The 22,063-nt window shown below is 37.4% G+C and overlaps 3 protein-coding genes across 3 annotated transcripts; 2 read left to right on the top strand and 1 right to left on the bottom strand.

Moving 5' to 3' along the window:
- Positions 1-191: 191 nt before the first annotated feature.
- LOC148064994 (glycerophosphodiester phosphodiesterase 1-like) lies at positions 192-4,563 on the top strand. The gene is made up of 6 exons (XM_087808426.1): positions 192-456; positions 2,107-2,282; positions 3,496-3,601; positions 3,680-3,772; positions 3,834-4,045; positions 4,108-4,563. Exons 1-6 carry the CDS (start codon positions 196-198, stop codon positions 4,253-4,255), a joined length of 996 nt encoding a protein of 331 aa, XP_087664552.1. The 5' UTR covers positions 192-195; the 3' UTR covers positions 4,256-4,563.
- Positions 4,564-7,608: 3,045 nt separating this feature from the next.
- On the top strand, positions 7,609-11,539 carry LOC148064993 (MAPK regulated corepressor interacting protein 2-like). The gene is made up of 5 exons (XM_087808432.1): positions 7,609-7,895; positions 8,003-8,072; positions 9,812-9,951; positions 10,260-10,319; positions 11,230-11,539. Exons 1-5 carry the CDS (start codon positions 7,844-7,846, stop codon positions 11,298-11,300), a joined length of 393 nt encoding a protein of 130 aa, XP_087664558.1. The 5' UTR covers positions 7,609-7,843; the 3' UTR covers positions 11,301-11,539.
- On the bottom strand, positions 11,525-20,640 carry trap1 (TNF receptor-associated protein 1). The gene is made up of 17 exons (XM_087808421.1): positions 20,461-20,640; positions 19,394-19,549; positions 19,247-19,329; positions 19,003-19,143; positions 17,532-17,603; positions 17,291-17,451; positions 17,112-17,221; positions 16,967-17,040; positions 15,303-15,458; positions 15,120-15,240; positions 14,986-15,055; positions 13,911-14,058; positions 13,518-13,842; positions 13,361-13,446; positions 13,134-13,279; positions 12,964-13,036; positions 11,525-11,765 (listed from the first exon to the last, which is right to left on the bottom strand). The coding sequence occupies exons 1-17, from the start codon at positions 20,582-20,584 to the stop codon at positions 11,664-11,666; spliced, it is 2,148 nt and encodes a 715-aa protein (XP_087664547.1). The 5' UTR covers positions 20,585-20,640; the 3' UTR covers positions 11,525-11,663.
- Positions 20,641-22,063: the final 1,423 nt, after the last annotated feature.

Below are 22,063 nucleotides of genomic sequence, written 5' to 3'. Positions count from 1 at the left end.
ATAAAAAATGAATCGTTTAATTCAACCCAAATATATTCTGATGCGATAATAATTGTATAATGTTTGTTTTTGAGCTACAATTGTGCAGCTTGTAGTAGATACAAATGTTTTTTTTCCGGCAGGTTTGTTCGTGCACCTCCAGCAGCGGTCGCGCGCACACACACACACACACACACACACACACACACCAGCAGGATGCTGCAGATCGGAGACGAGCTGGTGTACTTCACGTCGGTCTTCCTGCTGGTCGTGCTGCTGACCAGGAGCGGCTCCGGGGCGACGGTGCTCACGGGGCTGCTCTACGTGTTCGTGCTCTTCTTCCGGTTCTCGCCGGTGCCGCCGGACCAGGCCGCGCTGGTGCTCCGGCCCAGAGCGCCGGCGGGCGGCGTCCTGGTGGTGGCGCAGCGCGGCGGGAGCCACGACGCTCCGGAGAACACGCTGGCGGCCATCCGAGAGGTGGGAGATTTATTCACGTTTTATTGGGCAAATATCGCGGGAGTTTAGCTTTAAAAAGGTGCGTTTTTAAAAAGCATTCGATCTGAAATCGATTATTATGGCTGCCTTGAATTTGTAGTTTTTACAACTGAAAATGAATCAAATTCAGTTTGTTTAACTATTTAAAATGCTTCTTATTTATACTGCAAACTATTCCAAGAACGGACCGTTTGTCCTGCTCTTAAACAAAAGGTCAGGACGGGTCACACTCCATTGTTGACCCGATTCCTGCCTCGGTTCTCCCGGGCCCTGGTCCGACCTTGAGTGACACCTGTACGCGTGACATTTATGGCTCTCACAAAAGAAGGTCCTGTCAAGAGTCAAGAGCTGATTCATGACGGACATGCCGGACGTACCAGAACCCGGAGCGAGAGACATTTGTTCACACAAAGTTCTGACCCGGGAGCAGGTGGACGAGGTGTTTGTGTTGAAGTTTATCAACATGCGACGCTATTGTAGGCGGAAGAACGTGTCGAGATTATATCCACTAATTATAGACAAAGTCACCGACAACAACAAAAAAAAATACAATACGATACAGGGTCAACGATACGAGATATTACTGTAGTAACAAGTATATATTTGTGGTATTGTCGAGTACTTGACTCTCAGAATTTACAGACCACATAATTCTTGATGAAGTCGTAACTGCTTTCATTTGTTTTCAAACCAAAATATGTCCAAACATCAGCTTTAAAAGCTTCCGGAGTCGACTGTATCCTCTCGTCCTCAGTCATCTCAAGGGATTTCATTGGTCCTTTAAGTAAGTAAGTAAGTAATTTGTATTTATACAGCACTTTTTAAGACCAGAGAGGGTTACAAAATCTGAATTAGCACATGCTATTATTTAATGATAAATAGCATGTACTGATTATAAACTGCTAAAAATCAAATTCTAAATACCATGCGTTAATTATAAAGTGCTAAATAGTAAGTAATTTGTATTTATATAGCACTTTTTCAAACCAGGGTGACAAAGCGCTTAAACAATCAAAACAATACTCAATAAAATATATACTTTAAAAGGTCAAGGTAACACCGAGACAAACACAGGCGTTTCAGACGTTTAATTGCAACACAAAAATGAACAAACGCACGAGTGTATTTGCAAGTTAATAGTACATTTTAAAGAAAATTGAATAATTGTATTTTGTTCAGAATTTATTTAAATAAAACCACAAAATAACTATGAAAGCAAAAGAAAAATAAAGACAAAAAAGTTTTCTTATGGAAAAAAAGTGAATACAGTGTTGAATATGATACGATATAGTGAAAAAATATATTGGGATATATTCGTGTATTTATTTTCTTACATCGCAAGTTGCAATTAATAATAAAATAATTGTTTGATTAAAATTATCTTTTTTTTCCAAATTTTTGTCTTAATTTTTCGATCCCAAAGGGTTTCTAAAAATAATTTAAATCCTTTTTTTTTAATTTGAAAAATAGACATTGTGCTTTTTAAAAATAAACTGAACTGAACCAAAGAAACAAATCCACCTTCATAGTACAGTGAAGGTCAGGTGCCACCTAGCGGTGAAACGCGAGCACTGCAATGATCCAATCACATGGTTGTTGAAAGTGTGTCTAACATGGGGTTCTGTTCTCCAGGCCAGCAGGAACGGGGCCACCGCGGTGGAACTGGACCTGAGCTTCACCGCGGACGGGGTCCCGGTTCTGATGCACGACGACACCGTGGACAGAACCACCAACGGCTCCGGCTCGGTCGCAGAAATGAAGTTTTCTCAGCTGAAGAGACTCGACGCCGCAGCTCGACACCGTCTGAAGTACGAGTTATTTATACTTCCTGTCTTTAAATTTAGACTTTTATTTTGACAGTTCCGGGTCACTTCCTTTGACGGAAACTACTTCAATGAGATAAGAAACAGAAGCGATTTTGCAAAAAAGTAATTTAAATTAAAATGCGGTAATATACGTCTTTTTTCTACAAGAATTTTAGAAAGATAACCTTAATAAACTTAAAAAATATATATAATATTCCTAACAGGAAATAAAGTTTGCTTCCAAAAATAAAGGTTAAGAAAAAAAACTAATAATTTGGCAAAAAGAAACGTGAAGAAAAGAGAACATTTAAAGAAAAATCTCAAATTTTACATTTGTTGAAACAGGAAATACAGCTTGTTTCCAAAAACGAATTAGAAAGTTATGTATGAGAAAAATAATATCATGAAAAAAATACACATTATTTAAAGACAAATCTAATGGAAACTTTTTAAAGATTTTCCCCAAAATCATTTTAGTTCTTTCTTCTCAAATTAAAAAGAAATAACCTTGAAAATATTTGTTTAAATAGTGTTTTATAAGGAAAAAGTTTCTTTTGAAAAAAAAGAAAAAAAGAAAATCAATTAGAAAAAAAAGGTTATGTATGAACTAATAAGATGAAAAACATTTTATTTTAAGACAAATATCATATTTTCAGAAAGCATGACGTAAAAGTAATTTCGATGCAGTAGTAACATCCATTTTACCGAGAATTTTGGAAAAATAATTTGTTTTGATTCATTCTTTTTTAATGTTTAAAGTTGGTTGAAACTATTTTTTAATAAATATAAATGTGTCAATACTTCTGAAACAAGAAATAAAGTTTTGGGGAAAAAAATGTATATACGAAAAATTTAATTTTGAGAAAACTTTAAAAAAAATTCCGTCGTCCATGTTTCCTATGATTTTTAAAAATATTGAAAGTTTGTCAGAACCTTTTTAAAAAAGTGTAAATACTTCTGAAACAGGAAATAAATATTTATATTTAAAAAAATATATAATTTTCATAATAAATTAAAAAAAATAGATTCTTTGGTTACTGCCCATTTTTCCTCTAATTTTTGTTTAAAAAAAAAGATTTTTTTGAATTTATTTTTAAATACTTGAAGTTTGTTGGAACTGTTTTTTAAAAAAAACTTCTCAAACAGGAAACAATTCGGAACAACAACAAATTCGAAAAAATAAAGTTTTGAAAAAGCAGATTTTTTTTTCCTCCAGACAGAAATTTGTTGGTGAAAAAATCCCGACTCTGCAAGAAGCCGTGGCCGAATGTGTCCGACACCACCTGACCGTCATCTTCGATGTCAAAGGTCAACCTGACAAGGTCGGTGGAAACCCTCGGTCTCTCCGTCTCGTCCTAAACCTCCTCCTCTTCCTCCTCCTCTTCCTCCTCCTCCTCCAGGCGGCTCGATCCCTGGACCAGATCTTCAACAAGTTCCCGGTCCTGTACAACTCCAGCCTCGTCGCCTCCTTCGAACCCAAAGTCATCTACAAGGTCAGATCCGCTTCCTTTTCGAAGGTGGAACCCGTTGACCCGGTTCCTCTACCCGCCGCAGATGCGTCAGACCAACCCGGGCGTGGTCACCGCTCTGACCCACCGGCCCTGGAGGCTGAGCCGCTTCCACGACGGAAGCCCTCGCTCCATGTCCACCTGGGTCATGATGTGGATGTCCATGCTGGACTTCCTCCTGGACTGGGCCCACCACCACCTCCTGTGGAGACTCTGCGGGGTGTCGGCGGTTCTGGTCCACAAGGACTTCATCTCCCAGTGGGTCAAACGGTCCACCTTCACACGAGTCCAAAAGCTTGAGTTTCCGTCTCTCCCGACAGGGACTACGTGGAGTTCTGGTCCGAACGAGGCGTGGAGGTCTTGGGCTGGACGCTCAACACGGCCGTGGAGAAGAACTTCTACCAGAACCAGCTGAACATCGGCTTCATCACCGACAGTCTGGTGGAGGATTGTCAACCGCAATACTGACCCGACAAAGACGCGCAACCTGAAGCGACGCCACCATATGGTGGCGCTCACGAGCTCTCAAATCAAAGACCAAGTGAAGTTTGACTGTCGACGCAGATGAATATAAAAATAAATCAGGTGAATTATTGTTATATTTAATTAAATATGGATTAGAAAACAACAGAATATGTGACAGAAGATATTATTTCAAGTTATTTTGACTAAACATTTGACAGGAATCAATAAAAATAAATAAAAATGATTTAGATTCTGTAACAAACTTCGTTTTGACTAGAAATTGTGACAAATAAAACAAGTAAATTTTTAAATGTGACTTTTTATTTTATTTTATATTTAATATGTTGTTTTTTTCCCCCCTTTATCTTCCTTATTTATTTAGGCTTTATTTACAAAACATGATCAAAAAAATATTTTTATTATTTAAATTCAACATTTAAAGAAATGTTTTATTATTTATATTCAACATTTAATTTTTTTATTAAAAAATAAATAAATAATTATTTCAATTCTAGTTTTAATTTTTTTAATGTTAAAAATATTTTTTATTTAACAAAATTACTCGCATTAGATCATTCATACAAATTTAAAAAAAAATTGTAAAATTCAAATAAATAAATAAAACGGACATTAATTTCAATGTGTGCATGATTTAGTCACTTTCTTTTATTCGTCTAAAAATAATGTTTTTTAATAAATGTTTCTATTCAGTATTACGTTTTTATTTAGTAGATTAAGCAAATAAATAAATACAAGGTATAATGTTGACGTATCAAGATTTTAAAGTGGATTTTTCAAAAAAACATTAGTATTTAGTATAAAACGGTGGTTTATTTGTATTTATATTTGTATCCATTTTATTTATTATGAATAAGACTAACTTAAGGGCCATTAATCATAATATATAATTTAAGCACATTTTAATAGAATTAAACATTGTTTTTTTTAACAGATATAAGACAAACGTATTTAATACTTTATTCTTTAAACAACACCTAAAACTTTTATTTTGTAAAAACTATTTGTTATTTCCTGTCGTCTCATTGAAACTGTATCAGGTCATGAAGAAGAAGAGAAATGTGATCACGTTTCTTCCCGAATAAACATATTTACAAAACAAATAATGTCGTTAAACATCATGAGTTTGTGTTAAACATCATGAGTGTGTGTTTAACTACTGTGTGTGTAACTACTGTGTGTGTAACTACTGTGTGTAGTACAAACACAAACGTTGGCAACAGCAGCTGCTTCTTCCAGACAGTTCAACCGATAACATTACATGTGAGATTAAATTACTATCTTGACACAAACAAGAATAAAAACACACTTTAATTAGAAGAAATTAAGAATTAAAGGTGAAACTTTGTGACAGTTTTCCTGGTCAGTGACACGTTTGTGGGTTAAGAAAACTTTAGATAATGATTTTTAGACTTAAAGTCCGACGTCTGATTTAACGCTCCAGTGGTTTTTCGCTGCAGACATGAGACAGAAAACTGTCTTGACCAACAAGAAAACATCTTAAAAGTACTTTTATCACAACAACACACTTTTACACTTGTGTTTCATCACGAATAATTGCTTTTTCTCTTTTGTATCCACATATTTAACACAGAGACTAATTCCACCCAAAAGTAAATTTGTGTAAATAGTCGTTTTTAGTCAAATTATTCAAAAAATAATCACCTGGATTGACTCTTGACCCTTTTCATTGAGTCAACAACTTCAACTTCAGTTTCAATAAATACACAAAAGTGTCACCTCTTGTGAACTGTTTAGAAATGGAATGCCCCAGGGGTCGATCCTAGAACCACCATTTTATAGACATAAAAAGATTATTTTTAAGAAATATATATACGTATATATATAAATAATTGTATGTATGCATATTAATGCCAACCAATCAATTTGCTTATCAAATTTTAAAAAATGTATTTCTAATACTACCCTCCCCCAGTACAGCAGCGGTATTTTTTAAAGTGACCTGGGGCTATTTTTAGCTAAATTGACTTCATATAAATCAAAAGCAATCATTCTTTTTAAAGCTTGTAATTTGTTTTCAACAATTATTTACCAATTGAAACATTTATTGAGGACAAATAATTGAATAAAAAAAGCGGAAGTGACACACTCCGGCCACTAGGTGTCGCCGTTTACAGTTCCGTGCTTAGTTACAAAAAAATGAACAAATCAATCTTAAGTAGAAGATACAAACACACAAAAACAAGTTTCATTTTTGTAAAATCATTCAGCGCTCTCAAAACATAATGTTAAAAACATAACCGCGACTAGCTAGCAGCTAGCATGAGCAGCTTACCTTGAAAAGCTGCTGGATTTCAACCTCTCTTCGTCTTGCTCAACGGCGTTCACATGAATCCTTGGGTCGCGCTTGTTGATGAAAATCATTGTCAAAAACTCGGGGAAAACAATGATTGAATTCTCCAAACTTTTCAGCCATGTTGGATCTTCTCCTCTAATCAAACAGGAAGTGGGAGTGGCCAAACACGGAAGTCAATTAGTCTTGAAACACATACAGTTGTTTTCTCCTTCTTTTTGTTCCATTCATTCTTCTTTAAAATTCATTTAACAAAAAATTATTTGAAACTTTATTTTTTATGAATATAAGAAGCTCCTGAAGACCAATAGCTCTTTTATTTATTACTTCGTTTTTCTTTTCTTTCCTTTAAATCTATTGACCTCTTCAGCTGTAGTATTTTTTGTTCATATATGTCTTTAATTTGTATTTTGTAAAATAATATGTTATTTTTCTTCTTTAAATAACTTGTAAAAATGCCATATTGTTTTCTATACTTAGGGAGATTTATTAGTTGTTTTTTTTAAATACAAATGAAAATAAAAAAGTAAAACTAGTAATGCAGGAAGTAGGTAAGAAAACAACGCTAAACTAGTTGTGGAAAAAAACAAACATTTAGATAAACAAATTTAAACGTAATTTATCTTTTTATTTTTACTTTTTACTTAAAGCACCTTGTAACACTCAACAACAACAATAAAATATAAAAATAATAATAATAACAATAATAATAATAATAATAATAATAATTTAACCTACAGTAAATAAAACGTCTAATTTCTCGTCAAAACTGTGTAACTTAATTTATTAAAATGTGTCCTTGGATTAAAACCTGTCCTTCTACAACTGTATTTTTTATTTTATATAATTGTTATATTATTTTTCGACAAGTTTACCTGGTTACGTTCGGCGTCTTCAACCAAAACAGAGACACTGTCTCTTTAAGAGTCCGCGGGAGGCGTGTGTCGAACCCGGAAGTGTGGTGCGTTCACTGACCAACCGCAGCCCTCGGTGTGACATTGGCGGGTGTGAGGGACTGGTCGGATCAGATCCTCCTCTTCATTCACAGGGAGCGCAGGAGTTCTTCAGGGGGGACCACAGACGTCTCCGAAAGTCTCGCCGCTGGACTCTCCGTGGGTTTTTTCCTCCTTGGCACAGCAGGGGTCGCTGTTTTTGGGATTTCTTTTTTAATTCCAAACGCGAACATTCAGGACTCGTTGTAGGACTTTTTTTTATTTGATTATTTCGCGAGGCGTTCAGGGGGAGGATCGTCCTGCAGCATGTACACCATATCTAAAGGTCCCAGCAAACTGGTCACCCAGAGACGCACAGGTGAGAAGGAGCCTGAACGCACCACTGACACACACACGCACGCACGCACGCACACACACACACGTGTGCGACTGAAGTTTCTCATGAAAACTTGTTTGTTTGTCCAGGACCGAGTCAGCAGATCGATAACAAAGTGAACGACTTTAAACACAAACAAACCTCCTGGAACATCCTCGAGTAAGTCAAAGATCAAGCCTGACACACAGGTGTGTGTTTTATTTATGACGTCTGTGTGTGTGTGTGCGTGTGTGTGTGTGACCTTCACAGGAGGTGAAGGTGGCACATGGTCTTTTTTGTTCAGCTGTTGCGACCTCACACACACTAACCTTGTCGGACCTTTAACACACACACACACACACTCTTAAAGGGACCGTTTATGACGTCATTGTTGTGTCGTTGTCAAATGGCAGATCAAACTTTATTGATATCCTTGTTGTTGACACAAAGTTTGACCCATCAAACGAGTGATTTGAAAGAAACACAAATGTAAAGATGTTTCTGTGTGAAACCAGGGTTTATCAGTATTTTTTTTTAAGGTATAACAAAAAACTCTAAAATTATACATTTAAATGATTCAATAAATGTTTCTTATTTTAATATGAACAAATTTAAACAAATTATCATTAAATAGTTATAAACAAGTTAAACCTGCAATTCCTAATATTTGTTTACTGTATTATTTTCATTATTTTCTGTTTATTTAGTATCATTCGTAGGGTGAATCGGATCCCAGCTACTATGGGTAACAGCCAGAGTTCCCATTTGATTCACTTTTTTGGTAGTTTTAGTATTAGCACATCTTTTAGAGCATTATATTATGACACACGTGCTAATAATCATTTTTCTATAACCATTATATTGTTACATGTTAAAATGCATTTAGTCATTAGCATTTGGTAAAATAGTATTTTATTATTGCATCCCTTAGCATTTTTTTCGTAAGCAATATATTATTAGCAAATGCTAATTAGCATTTTGCTATGACCATTTTTTTATTACTACATGTTAATAGCATCATTTTAGTGGTCTTTTGGGTTCTATTAGCGTTTTCGCTAAATAGCATTTTGAATTCAGCATTCTTTTTTTTAGCACATGCTAATTGCCATTTTTAAAATAGCGTTTTTTTTAGTTAGCACATACTAAATAGCATTTTGTCATTCGTGTTCTACAACTAGTACATGTTAAATGGAATTTTGACGTTAGTTTTCTATTTCTTGTAAATGCTTATTAGCATTGTACTATTGGCACATGCTAACAAGCGTTTCGTTATAAGCATATCATTGGCACATGCAATTAGCATTTGTAATTCATTTCCTATGACTAGCACATGCTAAATAGAATTTTGGAAGTTAGCATTCTATTTCTCGCGAATGCTTATTAGCATTATATTATTGGCACATGCTAACAAGCATTTTGTTATAAGCATATTATTGGCACATGCAATTAGCATTTGTAATTAGTTTCCTATGACTAGCACATGCTAAATATCATTTTGGAAGTTAGCATTCTATTTCTCGCAAATTCATATTAGCATTATATTATTGGCACATGTTAACAAGCATTTCATTATAAGCATATTATTGGCACATGCTAAATAGCATTTTGAAGTTAGCATTCTATTTCTCGCTAATGCTTACTAGCATTATATTATTGGCACATGCTAACAAGCATTTTGTTATTAGCATTCTATGTTTAGCCAACGCTAATTAGCAGTTTGTCATTAGCGTTCCTTTTAGCCAATGCTAGCATTTTCGCATTAGCACTTTTTAAAAATGTGTTAACACAACGCTAAACAATAAGCTCTAAATACCTACTTCCTGCTGTCAAAATAAAATCAGCCAGAGACACGGAGTAAACGAAAGTGTGGAGAAAGTTGTTCGGCGTGTTGGAAGTTAAACGTCCGTTCGTTCCTCCAGCCTTCCTGCGCCCAAGATCGTCTTCAACCGTCTGAACGGCAGGAAGTACCATCAGCCCACGGCGGCGCCGGAGAAGCAGCAGCAGCAGCAGGAGACGTTCACGCCGGCGCACGAGGAAAACGTCAAGTTCGTGTGCGACGGTGAGGGAGGAGAAAAAGTGCTGACACATTGTTTGGGCGAGAGACGCTCCGTCACGATGAGTTTGCAGAAACTGCCACTCGTGAGTCGGGGGTTTCACTCGATACGTTCGACCTTGTTGTCACGCTCTGAAGGACGCCGACCCCCCTGTAACCTCCCCCGGTTGTCCTTGTGGACTCTTGCGAGGGGGGTGACGATGAGGGGGCGGAGCTTCAGCTCTCCCCGCGAGAAGTTGGGGAGGAGAAGAGGAGGAAGAAGAAGAAAAGTCTTCATCTTTTCAAGTGTTTCATCGACACCTCTGTGTTCACAGCCTGGCAGGACGTGGAGCAGACGACGCTTCACTATGAAGACGACACGACGGGACCCAACAGTGAGTTTTGAACCAAGAAATGATTCACGAAAATCTTTAATTTTTTAAAAAAATGTCTGTTATTTATACCATCAATGTTATTTTTACTCGTAACTGTATTTAATTTAGCAGTTTGCGAAAGTTAATAACTGCAAATGTATTCATGTTTGTATTAACATTAATACAAATATTTTATTGGAAAAATACTTATTTAACCTCATTTGTTTATAATAATAATAATAATTAAAATCATAAAAACTATTAAAAAAAACTTCCATCATTTTAATGGCTGTATTTTTCCCATTATATTTGTTTCGCTGGTAAATTATTTGTAAATCCAATGTTCTGAATAGATTTATATCACAAAATCCAGATTTATAATATGTACATGTTTTTAATTTTACAATTTCTATCGAAATGTTGCATAATTGCTTTGAATTCAAATCAATCGTTTATGGTTGAATTTGTTTCTATTGAATAATTGGAATATTTTCCGATGATTTTATTAAGAAAATTTGATAACAATATTTCAATTTTTTTTTTTTTTTTAATAAAAATGTTGGTATTGGTTGGTTGCACCATTCACTCAAACATACCAACATTTTAAATATAAATATATATTTAATTCAACCAAAATATGAGCAAAAAATAAATTCAACCATTCAATAAACAATTCAATTTAACATTTAAAATGATGAATTCAATCAATATTCTGATACAAGTGTATAAAAAGGAATAATACTGAAACATCACTACAATAAAATTGTGTGTATATATATATATATATATATATATAAATAAAAAATCAGTGGCGCACAAACAAAATAAAAAATGTCAAAACCATATTAACAAATGTTTAATGAAAACTCAGACACTGATCCAAACACACCAGCAGGGGGAGACAAAGTAAAAATGTGATCTCGTTTCTCAGACTTCCAGCCCATCGACCTGGACGAGTGGTGGGCCAAGCGCTTCCTGGCCAACATAGACAAGCTCTCCTGACCTTCGACCCCCCCGCCCCCCCAACACTAGGACCCTAGTGACGGCCACCAGCTGCTGCACCTGAGCCAGGACTGAGGCAGGAGACCCTCAGCGGTCGCACCAGCAGGACTCGGAGAGACCGACGCTGGTCAGGACTGGAATAACACGGACTCGTGCGTCTGACCCGCACTTGAACTTTACTGAAGTTTTGTTGGACCAGGATCTGATGTCATTTCCATGCAGTAAACGTTTTGGAAGAAGTTGTTGGTTCTTGTTTATTTACAATGATCATAATTTAAAAACATGACGATCCAGATGATAGTTGTTTGTGTAACAGTTTGATTCTTAGGTGAAGAAACACTCGAGTGTGTTGGTGGCGTCACCTCAGTGTTTGTGCAGAGCTCTGGTCAGCAGGTCGTTGAGTCGAGAGATCATGGGTCGGGGGTCGTCGTTGAGGCCGGCTGTGATCATGGCGTTGTCGAAGATCTGCAGCGACACGTGAACACATGAAATGATCTCATCATCATTGATTATAAGTCACTTCTGAATGTTGGAGGAAACTGGAGTTTACAAATATTACTTAAGCTATTTATTTTAGCAGATGCTATTGACCTTTTTAGCATTTTAGTATTAGCACCTGTCATTTAGCACAAACTATATAGCATTTTATTATCAACATGTTCAATTTAGCATTTTATAATTAGCACATGCTAATTATCATTTGATTTTTGGCACATGCTATAGCATTTTTTTTTCATCAATACATGCTCCTGTGTTCTCAGTAGTATCTTGACATTTAAAGTATATATTTTATTTAGTACTTTTTTGATTAAGTGCTGTGTGACCCTGGTGTGGAAAAGCTCTATATAGATACTGTACATTTTTTTTGCTATTTAGCTCTTTATAATTAGCGCATGCTATTTAGCATTTGATTTTTAGCACATGATATTTAGCATTTTATAATTAGAACAAGCTATTTAGCATTTGATTTTTAGCACATGATATTTAGCATTTTATAATTAGAACAAGCTATTTATCATTTGATTTTTGGCACATGCTATAGCATTTTTTTTCATCAACACATGCTCCTGTGTTGTTCTCAGTAGTATCTTGACTTTTAAAGTATATTTTTATTGAGTACTTTTTGATTAAGTCCTTTGTGACCCTGGTGTGGAAAAGCGCTATAGAAATACAATTTTTTTTGCTATTTAGCATTTGATTTTTAGCGCATGAAATTTAACATTTTATAATTAGCACATGCTATTTAGCATTTGATTTTTAGCACATGAAATTTAGAATTTTATAATTAGCACATGCTATTTAGCATTTGATTTTTAGCACATGAAATTTAGTATTTTATAATTAGCACATGCTATTTAGCATTTGATTTTTAGCATATGATATATAGCATTTTCTTTTCATCAACACATGCTCCTGTGTTCTCAGTATTACCTTGACTTTTAAAGTATACATTTTATTGAGTATTGTTTTGATTGTTTAAGCGCTTTGTGACCCTGGTCTGGAAAAGCACTATATAAATACAAACTACTTACTATTTAGCACTTTATAATTAGCGCATGGTATTTAGCATTTGATTTTTAGCATTTTATAATAAGCACATGCTATTTATCATTTAATAATAGCATATGCTAGTTCAGATGTTGTAACCTCTCATCTCCTGTACCTGCTCCAGCAGAAGTCCGGCCAGTTCCGAGTCGATGTCCTTCAGCTCGTGCATCTTCTTGATGAGATCGTGTCTGTGACAGAAGTGGAGAAAACGACGAGTCAGCGATGGCTTGTGGGGGGGGGGGGGGGGGGGGTTTCATCAAAAAAGGGGCGACGACGCTCTCTCACCCGGCGTTGATCTCCAGGGTGGGCTGCAGGATCTGCGCTCTCTCCTCTGGGGTGCGAGCCATCTGCTGGGTGCGCAGGAAGTGGCGAGTGGCGCCCATCTCTAGGACCGTGATCATGGCCGGGTGCGTGTCCAGCCGAGGGGTCAGCTGAGGACGAGAGGCACGACATGAAGTTGATAAACTTCTCAAGAAGACCCATAATGCACTGCAGCAGTAGCATCCACTCACCTTGACGTTGGCGACCTTGGGGCCCAGACAGTTCCTGATCCAGGCCATGAGGTCGTCGGCCTGCTCTTGGGTGAGACGCTCCTCGGCTGCGAGCAAGAAGAAGGATCATCAGATGGACACCAGGGGGCGCCAGAGAGCGAGAGAGAGACCAGCTCACCTGGTTTGGAGTCCTCGTACTTCTCCTCCTTGTAGTGGTCCACCACGATGTCCGTCTCCACCGAGATCAGCTTCTTCTTGTCGAACTCCCGCAGGTGCAGCAGCGTCAGCTCGTCGAACTGCTCGTAGCAGAACAGGACCTCCATGTCCTTCTTCTTCATGGCCTCGAAGTAGGGCGAGTGCTCGGCCAGGTGGCGGTTGGGGGCGCACAGGTAGTGGATGTTGCGCGTCCCCGCCTTCATGCGGGAGGCGTACTCCATGAGGTTGGTCTGCTGACCGGCGGGCAGCGCCGACGACTCGAACCTCAGCAGCTTGGCGATTTCCTCCTGCGGGCGTGGACGACCTTTAACCTTCCGGAACGGCCAGGAAGAGTTTTTTTTTTACCGCGGCTCACCTTGACGTCCTGCTCGTTGGTGGTGACGATGCCCTCCCTCATGAACAGGCCGTACTCCTCGAAGAACCTGCTGTACTTCTCGGGCTCCTTCTTGCTCTGGTCCAGCAGGAAGCGGATCACTCGCTGCTGCAGGACGTCACGCAACTTCCTGCCCGAGTCAGTGGACGCCAGGATGAGAACGCGACTTACGTGGCCCTAATACTACTTTGAAACTGATCAAAGTACAACAAATATTCACATTTATTTTCGCTGTAATGTCTCCACCGTATAAGGGGGCAATGTCTATTTTTTGAAAATAGAAGGATTTTAAGTGAGTCTGAGAAATATGTTAAATATAAACTTCACATTATTTTACCATCTTGGATTTTTTGTTCCTTCTATTTTTCTTGAAAAACTTTTGCCTGGAATTCACTTCTTTTAAAAAAAATCCATTTAAACCATATGGACTTAAATAATAAACAGCAAAAACAACAATTAAGGATGTTATCCTTTTTTCTCCTTGTTCCTCACATGTCGGCCATTTTTCTTTCTTCAAGACAAAATTTTTAATAGCCCGGTTATAAAAATAACAAACTTTTAAAGCGGTTTCTTCTTCTGGTTCTTAAGAGGAACCTCACCATTGCAGAAAAAAAATGAATAATGGAACCACAGTAAACTATTATGAGTTTTACAGTATTTGTCATCAAGTTTCTAATATTCAAAGCCTCACCTGCCAAACTACACACATTTTAAAAACATAAATATAACAAAAACATGATGATTTTATTGTCTTAACTAAACTTATTGATGAAAAATGTCTTGATACTATATTTCTCACTTAATAGTTGAACTATTTCTTGTATGAATATTACAAATAAATTGACTTGAGTGCCACTGATGGATGTACTAATAAGTATTTCCACTGAGATATTTAAAAAAATCTTATAAATTTATTTTTCTTTTATTAAGAGCAAAATATTTCATTTGAAATTCATATAACATGTCCAAAAATATCGAACTTCTCCATGTAGTCGCTACGATATAGACAATTGTTTTGGCCACCATGCTGTGATCGACCTGCAGTGCCGTACTGTACCTGATGAGGGCGCTCTCCTGCAGCAGCTCTCTGCTCAGATTAAGGGGGATGTCCTCGCTGTCCACCACACCTGCGGACACAACCCCAGGAGGTTCAGAGCAAGTCTCACGGGAGTCGTTCATATCGGTGCTCACCTCTGAGGAAGCGCAGCCACTTGGGCAGGATGTCCGTGGCTTTGGTCTGGATCAGAACCTTCCTGCTGTACAGGGCCACGCTGGACCCCATCTCCCTGCTCACGTCGAACATGGACGGCTTCTGTGGAGGGAGCGGGCGTTAAGGGGGACGCCTTTTGGGGGGTGAAGAAGACCGGGTCTCACCTCCTCCGGGACGTAGAAGATGCTGCGGATGTTGAGCGGGGCGTCGGCCCGGTAGTGCAGGGTGTAGCGCGGCCGGTCGTAGGCCTGAGCCACGTACCTGTAGAACTCCTCGTGCTGCCAGTCGCTGATCTGCTTCGGGTCCATCATCCACAGAGCCTGAGCACAGAGTTAGCCATTCTTTTGATTAACTCTACGGTGTGTACGGGAAAGAATCTGTCGATACATCGTGAGTATATACTGTATGTGTAGTATTGTAGTATTGCCGAGTACTTGACTCTGGTGTTGCAGGATTTACGGACCACATGACTCTTGACTTTCATATACTCTGTAATTGTGTGAATGCTGGGAAGCAATCACCCTAACCCTTTCCGAAATGCGGGCTATGTTCTAGCTTTCTTTTATCTCTTCCACCCTTTATTTTATTTCTCTTTTTCTACCCCATTCATTTCAATGGGGAAAATCTTCAACTCCTTCCACTTTTACCTACTACTTCTACTACTACTAATACTACTTTAACAACAACTTCCACTACTACTTTTACTTTACTAATAATTCTGCTTCTACTTTTATTTGTCTACTACTTCTGTTTTTACTACTCATTTCCCTTCTTCTACTTTAACTACTAATTCCACTTTTAATACTACTTCCACTACTACTTTTGCTTTTCTACTACTTCTATTTTTAATAGTAATTACACTACTACTTCCACAGCACAGGAGGTTGAGCATTCACACTGCATTTTCATCTGGAAATGCATTTTTCTAGTTATTTGATTGAGGTCTGTCACCGCGCGTCATCAATCCCAAAGCGGGCCGTGACTACAGCTGGCTGGAGGAGCGAAGCCATTATTGCGTTATAATGCACTCCGCCCTAGTATCCTCTTGTTTGCCGAGATTTCAGCCGTGAAGTAAGCACTTTATGAAGTATAAGAACTTGATAAAGTGCATTTCCAGAAGAAAATGCAGCGTGAATGCTGGTCCTGCTGTGGAGTAGTAGAAGTATAGAATTATTATTTTAAAGTAGAAGTGGAATTAGTAGTAAAAGTAGAAGTAGTATAACAAAAGTATTAGTAGAATAATTAGAAGTAGTATTATTATTAGAAGTAGTAGTAGTAAAAGTAGTAGTAGTAGTAGTAGTAGAAGTAAAAGTAGAAGTAGTAGTAGAAGTAGTAGTGGAAGTAGTAGTAGAATTAGTAGTAAAAGTAGTAGTGGAAGTAGTAGTAGAATTAGTAGTAAAAGTAGTAGTGGAAGTAGTAGTAGAATTAGTAGTAAAAGTAGTAGTGGAAGTAGTAGTAGAATTAGTAGTAAAAGTAGTAGTGGAAGTAGTAGCAGAATTAGTAGTAAAAGTAGTAGTGGAAGTAGTAGTAAAAGTAGAATTAGTAGTAAAAGTATAAGAAGATTTTCCCCATTGAAATGAATGGGGTAGAAAAATAGTAATAAAAGAAAGAGTGGAAGAGATGAAAGAAAGCAAGAACAAAGCCCACATTTCAGTAATGAGCTGAATTGATAAAAGTTTGAATGGTTCAAATCGGACAAAAATTTGCGGGAGGAGAAGCGGCATAAAGTATAGGTCAGAAGAAAACAGGATGTCAATCGTGTGAATGCTGGGAAGCTGGAGATAACTTAGCGATATACGTATATACACATCACGTCGTAAAGACTCACCTGCAGAGTGTTGAGCCGCCGTCCGTTCAGGAAAATCGGGAAACTGACGAACTTGCTGTATTTGTTGACGACGTCTGCGGACAAGACGACAGCAGCGGTCAGCACCGGGAGAGAGCTTTCCCCCCGCTTGGTTTGAGCGCCTCACCTTTGACCCTGTCCTCGGCCGAGAACTCTTTGCAGTCGTCCTTCAGGTGCAGGACGATCTTGGTCCCCTGCTGGACGCCGCTGGCCTCGGCGACCTCGAAGACCCCGGAGCTGAGAGAAATAAAACGTCTGTGAGACGTCTTTTTTTTTTTTTTTTTCCAAAGCTGCAGACATTCCTACCCGTCCGAGGACCACTTGTATCCGGGCGAGTCTGGCTCGGCGGATTTGGAGTAGACGTCGACGCGGTCGGCAACCATGAAGGCGGAATAGAAGCCGACGCCGAACTGACCGATGATGGAGCCGCTGGCCTCGGCCTGGTTCTGCAGAGAATCCAGGAAAGCCTGGAAAAAATTGAAAAAAAAGCATCAAAATAACATCGTTATTGAAAACCTGAAGAGGTTGTTTTCTATCGTGACTCTACCTTTGATCCAGAGCGAGCGATGGTGCCCAGGTTTGCCACCAGCTCCTCCTGGTTCATCCCGACTCCTGTGTCCTGAGGAACAAATCAAGTGCTCCGTGAACGGCAGGCGGTTCCATTATTCTCCAGCAGGAGGCGCAGTTGAGCGTCTTTCAGAGTAGGGTTGAGACGCGAGAACGATTCATAATCGATTTTCTTTATTACTAATATTAAGATAACGATAAAGATTCGACGGTACTAACATGTGACACGTCTTCCCTGTAGGCCTGAATATTATGATGAAATTAAATTAATTTATTGATTATAAATTGATTTAAATCATATTTGTTTAATCTTTTTGAACTATAAAAACCTTGAATAACAACAGTAATAACAATTCATTACAAAATATCAAGCAATTAGAGTGAAATAAATCTAAATACAATAAAATATTTAGATCTTCTGTCAATAAAAAGTCACAGAAAATGTAGTGCACAACGTTTCGGCCGAACTAATGGAATATTTAAACATATTTTTGCACTTTTAATTAGCGACACACGTGTATATATATGTATATTTTCGAGGGGGAGAAGTCACGCCCCAAAATCCAACACCACTAACTTAATTAAGCATCTAAAGAAGCTTCAGGCCAAAGAATAGGAGACGTTAGAAAATACAATACGAAACAAAGTTTTTGCTACGAGAAGTTTCCAGTTGACCCTAAAAAATAACAGAAAAAGGTGAAAAAGAAGAAGAATTTGATGACAGACCTTCAGATGGTTCTAAATAGATGGTAAAAAATATCAAGAACCCTGCTGTGAATATTTGTATATATTAATAATAATAATAATATAATATTTCAAAGGCAATTCGATTTAATAAAAGGTAAATCTTTATTCTATAAAAAGCGTTTATTTCCTTTTGGCATTTTTCTGTTCACTCGAGGTGCTGACACTTGGTTGTTCCTCACAAAATTCTCATTTTGTTTAAAGTATATTCTTACACATATCGTCTTCTTTGTTTTGCAGGTCATGGGGTTAACACGGATTAAAATATTAAAGTATTGCCTTTATGATCTTAAAATGCTGGTATACATGGAAACACTTAGAGAAATAGTTTAATATGTAGTAATTTTGCTTTTTTACTCAAACCATGAGCAGTGTTTTCTCACAATAGAGTAAGAAAGTTAATATTTTAACGCTCATGCTGGTATCAGGAGCGTAAAGTTGTATTTATTTATTTTAAGGAGCTTCCAACACCAGCCATCGTCATCAGACATTGAGAACTCGTGATTTATTTGCCTGTTAAGACATTGATATTGTAAAAAAAAGTTTTTGATAAACTTTATTAGTCGTATTGTTTAAGACAGAATACAAAAATATATTAGTTGTGAATAGATTTTTGTTTATTTGTTGCCCCTTATTCCAGCGTAATGTTATTATTAATTTGAGTTTCTTCTGAGAAGCAACTATAAGTGGAAACCCGGGTGTCGTACCTGGATGGTGAAGGTTCCCTTGGCGGCGTCCGTCTGTAGGTGGATCTCCATGGTCGAGGTCGAACCACCGCCGGTCACCAGTTGGTGGCGCAGTTTCTCCAGAGCGTCGCTACCGTTAGAGATCAGCTCTCTGATGAACACCTGGAGCGCAGAAGAAGAAGAAGAATAAGACAGTCGTTTAAGAAACCACTGTTTATTTAATAATAACAATAATAATAAATACGTGTGTAAATATTCGTGTTACCTCTTTTTCTGAGTACAGTGACCTCGCAACGATGTCGAGCAGCTTCTTCGTCTCCGCTTGGAACTCGTGTTTGGAGAAGTCGCCTGTGATTTCATCGTTTAAATGTCGGTCAATTCATATATTTCTCGTTCTGCTGCCGTCGAATACCTTGAACGGACTCTGTGTCGTTGATGATGGTGTGCAGCGGCTCCTCTTCGGGCTCCTTCTCGGCCTCCTGCGTGCTGTAGCAGGACCCCTGGCTCGCGCCGAGGCAAGACCCCCAGACGGTGGGACGACATCTCTGCTGCTGTCGGACCTGCAGGGCTGATTCACCAGTTCCTTCTTAGACTCTTAGAGACATTTTCACGTCTTAAATCCAAGAATATAAGATCAACTATTTATTTTAATCTTAGTCTATTATTTTCTTTATTTGAAATTTAGAGAAACATTCATATTTCTCTTAATGAAAACTTCTAGATACTCCAAGTATTTATACGTTTCAGGTTTAACCGTACATGTTTTTATTATTCACTACAAGTTCAACTCTCAAATTGCGGTTTTTGTTTTAGGACTTTTGTCCTCCGTTTAACAGTTGTGTCAGTATTTTTTGCCCTTCAAAAATGATTTAATAAAAAAATAAAACAATTGGGAAAATCGCTTTAATATTAGAGTTTCTATATTAAATAATAATTTAGCTTGATATTATAGTATTTATTTTATACTTGAATTTCGGATGGTTTTCCCTTTTTTTTTCATTTAATTATTTTATTGAACACTCACTGAATGAAATGCTGTTTTTAGACAAATTAAACAATACGTTTTTAATATGATCATATTAACTTTGACAGATTTAGAATTTAGCGTGAGTTTAAATGAATAAAGATGTGTAAGTATTAGGGATATAAATATTGCGAATACGTCTCAATGCACTATTACTCGAAACAACACCTTTATATGCAAGAATTTATATCGTTTATTACAGTATTCTCTACAAGTATGAATACTTGGGTGTTTTATTTATTTAAATGTATATTTTCCTTTAAAAAAAAGTATGGTTCTTGTAAATAATGCTCTAAAAATGTAACGCCAACTCTTGTCAATAAATAGCACTTATTTATCAAGTCGACAAATACGACATTAATAACTATAACGTTATTTAAGTGAGTTAGTAAGTTAGCTTTATGACATTTAATCCAATGCTAATGGTTAGCATGTTGCGCTAACAGATCGCTCACCTGCAGTTATGGGTCGAAGGGCGCTTTTGGCGCTAATTCCTCGCGAACACAACAACTGGTACCGCGGTCCGGTTCGGGCGGACAAACTGACGGCGAACCGGGTGAGAGAAAGACACCGGGACATGACGACAAGGTACTGGACCGACTCAGATGTCACACCGGGGACACACACACACACACGCTGAACTACGCAAGAGCGAGGACCCACATGGCTAGAGAGGCGTCCTTGTCATTGCCTGACGGAAATTCAAAAGAAAATATGTTTACTTTAAATAATGCAACTTATATTTACGATTCACGTCCACCACGAGAAAAATACATGCATTTAAGTTTATTTAAAATGTTTTTAACGAAAGTTAACCATAGGTTTTTAAAAAAAAATGGAATAACTAATTCTTATTTGACCTTCAACAGAGAGGTCAAGGATTCGGGTCATTCGATTTTCTTTCACTTATTAATGTTAGGAGAGAAAAAATAGTTTCTTATAAAGTACAGTATTAGGAGTACAAAGTTTAATTTAAAGACAAAAACTGCTCACGTTAATGGTTAAATAATGGAAATGAAAATGGTGGGACAGTGCAAAGGAAAAAATAAATGGACATACATTTTATATTACTTCTAAGGTTAAAGTAAGGACAGTATTATATGAATCGATGAGGGTTTTAAATGTAATTTATAGACAAAAACAACTTTAATATCCATGAAACACCATGAAGAACAATGCGCAGCAGACTCTGTGGCACACAGGTTTATTTAACAATATGGTATATAAGTACGAAATGAGCCATTTTTGAACCAGTTTGTACAGTGATTTTCATTCTTATTTTACTGCATATATACAGTGCCGTTTATCTGCGTGATTTACATTGGAGGACAGTTCATCAATTCAAGTTTAATGCGAAAGAGAAAATGATGTACTCTCTGAACACAAATCAGCAGTTCAACAAGTTTGTTTCCCACCACAGGCAAAGTAGAGGTACAGGACTTAAAGATAATATTTTAGACGGAAGGAAAGACAAAGCAATTATCTTTTAACAAGACGAATACTGGAACCGGGTCCAGTAAAAAAGACAACATTTCCGGCACCTGTGAACAGTGACGCACGCCAAGTGCCGGGTTTCATTCCCCGACACGTCGTGTGACCAATAGTCTCTTGAACTGTACAAATTATTTATCTCGGATACTGTTGCAAACAGGAAGGAAATTTAAGGCTTTCCCAAAGGCAGTCCTTCTGAAAAAAATGGCATATTAGAATAAATTAGCCAGGGATAGAGAAACTGAGCAAAAAAGGTGAAAAACCTGGCAAAATAAAAAATAATTCACAGACAAAATCAATTTACAGTCTGTGCAACACAAATACAATATTAATTTGCAGAGATACAAAATAAAAAGAGAAACAAAGTTTTTTTGTTTTGTCGTTATTTTAGAAAAAGTCAATACCAGAACAGAACAAATGAAAAACACATTTTTAACAACACAAAGACCAGAGAAAACACTCGGCTGGTCTGAACGAAAAATATATTCTTTGTGTCTTTTGCCGTCCACGTTTGTGTACTTTTAATTTTTTTTTACAGCCATTACTTTAATCATTGCGTGTTGGAAG

The sequence above is a fragment of the Callionymus lyra genome, chromosome 15 (assembly GCF_982586985.1).
Source record: "Callionymus lyra chromosome 15, fCalLyr1.hap1.1, whole genome shotgun sequence".
Taxonomy (NCBI): Eukaryota; Metazoa; Chordata; class Actinopteri; order Syngnathiformes; family Callionymidae; genus Callionymus; species Callionymus lyra.
Note: the sequence above shows the minus strand (reverse complement) of the source record. Positions and strands in the feature narration are given on the sequence as shown.